This window comes from Nematostella vectensis, chromosome 1, assembly GCF_932526225.1.
Source record: "Nematostella vectensis chromosome 1, jaNemVect1.1, whole genome shotgun sequence".
In the NCBI taxonomy this organism is placed as follows: Eukaryota; Metazoa; Cnidaria; class Anthozoa; order Actiniaria; family Edwardsiidae; genus Nematostella; species Nematostella vectensis.
The window spans coordinates 13,714,003-13,722,074 of record NC_064034.1 but is presented as its reverse complement, the minus strand read 5'-3'; the positions used below and the strand labels follow the sequence as shown (position 1 = coordinate 13,722,074).

Below are 8,072 nucleotides of genomic sequence, written 5' to 3'. Positions count from 1 at the left end.
GGTGAAAAAAGGAAAAATAAGAGTTACACTTCTGACCCCTTCCCATATGCCATGCGGTCACCCATCTAATATATCTGGATAGGCAGGGCTATATCTGCTGTGCCTCTATCTCCATAAATGTCATAATATATATACATATTTTCGTTTAAAGCAATTAAAGGTGTGTAAGATGTTTATATAGAGAGCTGAGAATGCCTGATTATTATAAGTTACTTCTTACAAATAGAGTTCTGAAGAATAAAAAATCTGATAAGAAAACACCAATAAATTTTTCGCCCCCAATGGAAATATTTAGTTCAGCTCGAGTTTGGCACATCAGGCCTTGTTCATAATTAAATTGTCTAATCGATATGAACTGCTTATCTGATACTTGCTCAGCCAATCAGCAATCAGCCAGACAAGGCACCCTAAGCAGACGGTGAATTTTAGAAATTAAACAAAAGAACCTTTAATGTTATGTATATTTTACACTGGTACTGTTTACTACATACCATGAATGCATGTTATTTTCATATACATTTGTTGGTAAATATGTACAGTAAAAAAGCTGTCAGTCATACAACAGAAAGTATGAAAAGCCACAAATAACATTATTGAGGCCTTTTTCATAGAGCCCTCATAGAGAGAGCAGTTGAGGTGAGATAAATAATCCATCATCTAATAGCCTTTTCACAGTAATAAAGTTGAAGCACAAAGCTTTTTCTAAGCTCTAAATTACAAACACTACTAGACGTCTCTCTTCTACTCTCTCATTTCTCCGTCCTCTTCTTCTTCCTCTATTCCTCTGACATATAGCACATTGTTACATCTGAAACAGAGCAAGGTAAAATATAAAAAGTACAATTTATAACACAAATGTTCTGAATTACTCTAGCAGGGATGCAAATGTTCATAGGAGATCATAGGATTTTCCCTTGGCCTTATCTTCTGGGCTTTGTTCTTGTCACCCTGTCCCCAAGATCTAGGCTAAAGTCCTGGTTTTTTTTTTCAGTCAGCCAACAAACTGCGCTCAACACTCTGCGACCCCCTTGCATTTAATAGTTACATGCCTGAAGAGTTTGATAGCGTTTGATGACTACTGTGTATGTATTTAGTCATAGGATATGTAGCAACAAAGCTTTCAAACTGCAGATGCTGATTTGCAGTTTGCTTTTTTGTTATTGTATTATTATGAATCTTGTGGATCAATTGAGCTTTAGGGCCACCATGTACTGGCATTATAAATAAAAGGTATCTGGTATAAGTAATGACATACCCGATGAATCTGGTGTAGATTAAAACATAAATACTTCAAGAAACAGTGTTACATTTCATCGGGCAAAGTAATAGATGTCGAGTAACAGAAAATATAAATACCCGATGAAGCATTATCGGGGAAAACAAAATATAAATACCCGATGAAGCGTTACCGGGTAAAAGAAAATATAAATACCCGGTAAAGCGTTAGGGTTAAAAATTCCTTAGACCACACCCAATGTGCTATCTCTTAGGGGTAAGAATTGTTGTTTACCATGCCCTTAATGCCACTATCCCTTAGGGTAAAAACTGATTTTGCTGTCGAGCATCCCCGTCTGTTTTTCTCAAAGTCCCTCTCCCGGGCATGCTCGCCTATTCCTAGGCACTTAACTACCCAAGAGTGGGTAGCAATGTCATACGCTTTGTTAAATGTCCACCCATTCCATGCAATGACAATGAGTCAGGTGGCACCTGATGATACCCTTCTGGAGTTCCTGAATAATATCTTATTTCATTCGGCATAGAAATGAGAGGGGACCAGCAGCCATGCATTATTATCAAAATCACATTATAATTCCATGTCAAATAGTAATGAGGATGTATAGAGTAAGGCTGCTTTAGACGAAAACGTCAAGAATTCTCATTTTGTCTGTTTTCAAAAGGAAACTAAATATCTTGGAGCATTATTGATGCTCATAAAATCTCATTCATAATTCTGTTTTGAAACAGATACCACTCTTACGTCTATAGTTTTGTTTCTATGTCTGTGTGTGTGTCCTGACCTACCGCACATTTTACCTATTTTTCTGGGATCTGATGGGATCTTAAAAGAATGTATGTAAGATAAGGGTAAATAAAAATTTGTTGTTGTTGTTTGTTGTATGTTTTGATTTTGAGTAAGTGCGGGGTTGAAAAAAAAAAGGTAAAAAAAACCTACAAACGTAGGCGATAGCCGATCGATAAGTTTTGCCTGGCTGATGAACACATTATTCTGCCAGAGCAACGCACTTCCGGTTGTTTTAAAGTGAACGGACGTGTAAAAATCTTTTCTTTTACCCGATAACGTTTTGTCGGGTATTTATATTTACTTTTACCCGATAACGCTTTACCGGGTATTTATATTTTAAATAACTTTTACCCGATGAAATGTTACCGGGTATTATGCTTCTAATCTACTCCAGATTCATCGGGTATTAATAACCTTTACCAGATACCTTTTATTTATACCTGGTGGCCATAAAGCTCAATTGATCCAATCTTGTGCACTTGGACATACCTTCTCTTCATCTAATTGAGATGTACACTCAACAAAATTTATCCCAAGTGACAGCTTGCACATTTTCAAAAGTGTATATTGGGCCTAAATTTAATTATTACCTTATTAAAACCTCCCCCAAGTTACCAGTTAGTGCGCCATCTATAAACTCCTCAGTGTTTGCAAGCTGTAAAAAATTAATACATTGATAAGAGAGAAGTATATTATAAGTATAAATACAAAATGCCTAAATAAGTCACGTTCGTGAACCAGAAGAATGAATACAATACACCAAAAACTGGAATTTGACTATGCCAAATTTTCGTCTTTAATAAGACTTCTTCAGGGAAGTCTTATTAACACATTGACCCCTCAACCGGCCTGTACCGGCTTTGGGAAGTACCCACAACCCAAAAAATTCATAAATGCAAAATAAACACAACAAGATGAAGATACTCAGGCATCAGTCTAAGGGATAAATGGTCTTGCAGATATGCATCCAACCAAGGTGTTGGCATCTGCTCTTAAGCCAAATAATAGCACAGGTTCTTTGACAAATCTCAAATCGAACAAGGAGAGAAAAGCAGAATCACCCCTCTCAATAAAACGCTCAAAATACCACACAAGGGAGAGAGATCAGCAAACACAGCTCAAGACACAAATAGATACCTTTATTCTGATCCTCCAGGTACATTTCCATGGCCTCAAAACACAATGTCCACTCCTTGAAGGATTGTACAATCACGAAGATGTCTTTACGTATTGCAAAGCATTCTGGGAGATCCAGGAGAAAACTCACGAGGGGAGGGCCAGTCAACACTCCTCTCCCAAAAGTCAGATGGTTTTTTATAAGTCTTTTCACCCCGAAGCCAAACAAATCAATTCCAGGTCATACAAACCCAGAATAGCAGTGTAAACAATTTTGGAATCAATTTGGTTTCAGAAAAGACAGCATTTAGGAGAACTGTGGTGATTCATTAGAAAATTATTTTCTCATCCAGGCAAAGCCATACAAGAAAAAATCATCATGAATCCACCTTTGCTTGCAAATATCCATAAGCAAAGCACTCAATTATGCCCCAAAAGACTTCATGATGTCCTGAGATACTCTCCTAATATGCTCATAGCTGTATTTTTGATGAAAAATACAAGCAACCATCAACTTGTGCTGGCTTCAGCACAACGATGAGGGATTAAAAGTGGGGACCGCAAAGCACTGTTGGAAACCTTGGATACCGCTGACTAGGTGCAGCTGTGTTTGACTTTGACGGGCTGTATAAAACTCAGAATAGGGGGGAGGTATCTGTTTTCAGTCTGTTTTTTTGTAAATTCAGCTCGAAAAAAGCCAGGAGTCAATGGGTTAAAGACCAAAAGTTGGCAGAGTCGAATTCCAGTTTTTGGTGTATTGTAAGTTAGTATGGTGTAGTATAAAACTTGGTAATACTACCTTCCTTAATTGAAAGTAGAATTCTATTTTCTTGAAAAACACTTCAATCCATAAAAACATTATTCAACTTAGAGAACTATTTTGACAGTACCTGTAAATTCATATAACCATCCACAGACACAAGGTATCCCTTGTACTCCATCCCCCATTTCAGTTTAATGATCACAGGCTTCCCTGTTAAGCTGTTCAGGAAAGGCTTAGGGTTCAATGGCATCATAGTCTGAAAAAGAACAAACAATCCTTGAGCGTTTGTTAAGACAGGGGTGTCACTGTAAAACCCAAGACCTGAAACCGGCCTACTATTTTTCCAGACGTACATTAAAGAGTATCAGGTGAGTACTGTTTGTTTTGGCCCACTGTTCCTGAGAAATATCCCAGTTGTTATGAAATAAACAATGAATTTTCAGTTCTTGGAGAACTTGCAGGAGGTCCGAAGACTCTGAAGTGTGTTACATACTTCTTTTTTTTTTCATTGTAAATTGCCTTGGTTGTAACAGAAACTTTAGTGTAGCTCTGTAAATGTGGAAACTGTCATGTGGAGCTTTCACAAAATGTCTACAAGGAAAACTCGTAGACATTACGCTGCACTAACGTGTGGAAGACATTTTGCATGTTTCAAAATTACCATTGATAAAATTTGTTGTTTACATATTGAGATTGTATTTTATTTCTTATATCTTTCAGTTTCTTCAGTGTCGTTGCCTTCGAAGAATTCAGCTAGTTGATCTATGGAATTTTAGCAGGGAAAGGGTTAAACTACCAGCTTGTGTGTGTCCAGCGATAGGAATTTGTAAGATTTGAGGAAGACTAATAAATATGCTTTTTCCCGTTTTATTCAATTATTGTTTACTACTGAATTTATTAAAAAGCAACTATAATTCAACCTTTAATATGCTCTTTTTATTTAACAATTATTCAACTAACTAATTAGTCACCAAAACGCACAACAAAACACAGTAACATTATTTTGTAGACTGGCATGTCAATTTTCCAATTTCAAATAGAATTTGATTGTTAACATGTTTTCGTTTGCTTTGAATCCTCCACAAACTATGAGATAAATTCATTAAAAATATTTCTCATAATGTGGAAACATCCATACAGGTAAAAAGTGTTAGTGACTTTTTCGAAGTCGTTTTCTTCATATAAAGAGACGACAAGGTTAACCCAAAAACTACTTGAAACAAAATCAACTTGAAACTGTCTTGCGAAATGCAAAATTAATTTGATGTCCATTGAGCAGTTAAGATGATGTTAAGGTAGCCCTTATCCCATCGATGGAAGGCATGGTTTTCTTTTGATTATTGTATTGCTTTGGGATGTTTTGGTTGAACTAAAGTAATAAATTTGCATACGACTGGCACAGAAGTGTGATCTTGGATTCTGATCTATGATTGGCCAGAATGGTAGTTGATTGACTTCCACTACCACCACACAATTGCGTATGTTTCAACTGAGGCTTTATCATGCCACTACAGTACAGGTCTAGAGTAACATAACCTCCACTCGAGAGTACTCGAGACTCGTGCATATTCTACTCGAGAGTGGCTCGAAAGTATCGACTTGCGGAATATTCATAAGCTTGAGCCTGTTTGCGAGTGATAAATGTTGTTGTTCTCTAATCCGTCACTTAGTCAATGAGATGAAATAATTAGGAATGTGTGCGTGGTTAGTTAAGTAAACTCAGAAACATCGAACAATATGTTCGCTTTTTCACTATCTCTCGAACTTAAGCAAAACAACTTGAATTTATAAATGAACACTCCTGGGTTTTCGCTTTAGATATAACAGCAAGCAAAGAAAAATAATTCCTAATAAAACGTATAAAGGGCTCCAGTTGTTTTTGTTTTCTAGAGATTATTTACCAATTTGTGTAAAGGAATGCGAACATGCTTTGCTGTAACGCAATGATGTGAGTTAGTTATAAAACTAATCGCAAATAACAGGGCTAAAAACATCTACCTTTTCAGTCATCATCCCTGCTTGCATTTTGAGGCATCGCAGAAAGCATCGCGAAGAAAATAAGCCAAATAAGCGAAGTTGCGGACTTCGAAGCAAGTTGTAAACAATTACATATAGTGAAAGTCTAGCCAGCGAGACTTTGTATACAGTGAATAGACTACGTGACTTGGCGCGTTCATTTTTCGCACATTTGTCGATCTTGTAACTCGCATGGATTAGTATTAAACTTACACATTAGACACAAGTTATTGGACTCAGAAATTTAGACAAACTAAGGCAAAGCAAGATTTATTGATTTAAAAATGGGAAGGATTGTGAACTTGTTATTTTCTTATTCGGGTTGGTTTTGCTTTTGGCGTGACACGGGGAGTATGGAATCAACACAAAGCGAGAATTGCATTGGTTTTCCACTGGGTTTTCGAGAATTCATAAAATTAAAACAAATTCTTTTTAAGTGAAATATTTCTAATCGCCTTTGCTTGTAAGAACAGGAAAAAAATTTAAAGCGGACAATGTTTTGTTTGATCCGACTGTTTGTGAACGCAACAACAAAAGGTGACAATTTGTAAACTTTTATGCGTCTCACTTTTGATGATCAAAACATCAAAATCTTTTCAGGATAAGAATATTGATTGACACAAGCCAATAACCTATGCTTGGATCTTTCCCAAATGTGTCCAATTTGTTTACCAGTATTGTTAGGGTGAAATTTGCAAGTATCGAAACGACATGTGACAATATTAAGATTGTTCAAGCGTTCAATGTCTCACAAACTTAACTTAGATTATCTTTCAGAATTTGATTGACCAGAGATAATCTCAAAGCAAGTTCTAGCTCAACAGAAAGCAAAGGACACAATGTTTTCCATGCATGGTATTATTTGCCAAGCAAACCCGACTACTTCATGAACTTCTCGCACACTGGGTCATACCGCCAACTCACCATGAAGAAGAGGAAATTATTTTCAACACGACATTTTGTTTTTAAAACCTTTTATTAAACAAATAACAGTTTGAGGTTATTAGAGATACTATTTTCCTTTTGCAAAGTAAAAAATATTCCCTACAAACACGTTAGAGCGTCAAAGTGTCACGCATTTCGAAGGTCATTTCGCATATAAAACGAACTGTCCTTGTCGTTTCTTCATCAGGTCTCGCATGTTTGAGTTGTCATAACATTTGCTTTGCTTCTGTAAACCTTCTGATCAGCCACAAACTGTTCTAGATATTATTTCAAGATGTTTTTTTTTAAAGTGTATCAATATTTCCTACGAACATTTTTTGAAGAGCGTAGATGTATTAAATGTTTCGTCTACGAAGAAAAAAACAAAGAAATGTCTTCATCGTTTTTTCTTTAAGTTCCTCATATTTGAGTGATCATTCTTAAACCTTCCATTTGCTAAAAGTGTGAGCGGTACGATTTCTGCATGTGGCGAGTGGCTACTTCTCTATTGCCTCATTAAAAGTGCGAGTCTCGATTCCCGAGTGGTGAGAGTGCTAATGAGGACTCGACACTCGCGAGTGGAGGATATGTTACTCTAGACCTGTACTGTATACACACAGGTTCACCAAACTCCCCAATTTGGAGTATCATAGAATTGTCAGTTTTATTTGATTTCAGTGAACAATACATCGTTTAAAGCTTAAAGCAAGTTCATTCTTAGAAAAAACGATAGAAAGCTAAAGGTTTTAAGCACTTTAAATGTTTGACACATATCACATTGGGTACACACATCAGTCTTGGTCCCCCTGTAGACAACTTTCAAGGAACCCAAGATCTTCACATATAATATCCCTGATAGTATGATACATATATTGAAAGAGTTATCTCTACAATAATATTACTCTTTCAAAATTTGCAAAGAAATATCAGCTTATCTTCCTAGCATTGCACGTGTTCGATGTTTGAAAGACCCTTAAAACAAACTGCCGCAACAGTTTTTTCGACCATAAACGGCTCAAAACCAAAAATGCATAAAAAAGAGATAAACTATAATAACATTGACACTCACCGCCATGGTTAGATCGGTCGAAGAAAGGAGAGAGGGGAAGAAAATGTAAAAAAAATTGTAAGTGTTAGAAGATGTTGAAGAACGTCGAAGGTTAGACGCCGATTAGCGGTTATTTCATCCCGAGAGCATGCGCAGCACAGGAAGACCAGAACTTCTTGTGA

General features: G+C 36.5%; 1 protein-coding gene across 1 annotated transcript; it reads right to left on the bottom strand.

Moving 5' to 3' along the window:
- Nucleotides 1-423: 423 nt before the first annotated feature.
- On the bottom strand, nucleotides 424-8,048 carry LOC5515848 (small nuclear ribonucleoprotein F). Its single transcript, XM_001635963.3, has 4 exons — nucleotides 7,912-8,048; nucleotides 4,030-4,158; nucleotides 2,614-2,678; nucleotides 424-808 (listed from the first exon to the last, which is right to left on the bottom strand). Exons 1-4 carry the CDS (start codon nucleotides 7,915-7,917, stop codon nucleotides 742-744), a joined length of 267 nt encoding a protein of 88 aa, XP_001636013.1. The 5' UTR covers nucleotides 7,918-8,048; the 3' UTR covers nucleotides 424-741.
- Between the last annotated feature and the right edge of the window lie 24 nt (nucleotides 8,049-8,072).

Coding starts and splice junctions, on each gene's coding strand:
- LOC5515848 (XM_001635963.3), bottom strand. Junction 2,679..4,029: donor ATGGTTATATGAATTTACAG/GTACTGTCAAAA, acceptor AATTTTTTACAG/CTTGCAAACACTGAGGAGTT. Junction 809..2,613: donor TTGGGGGAGGTTTTAATAAG/GTAATAATTAAA, acceptor GCTCTGTTTCAG/ATGTAACAATGTGCTATATG.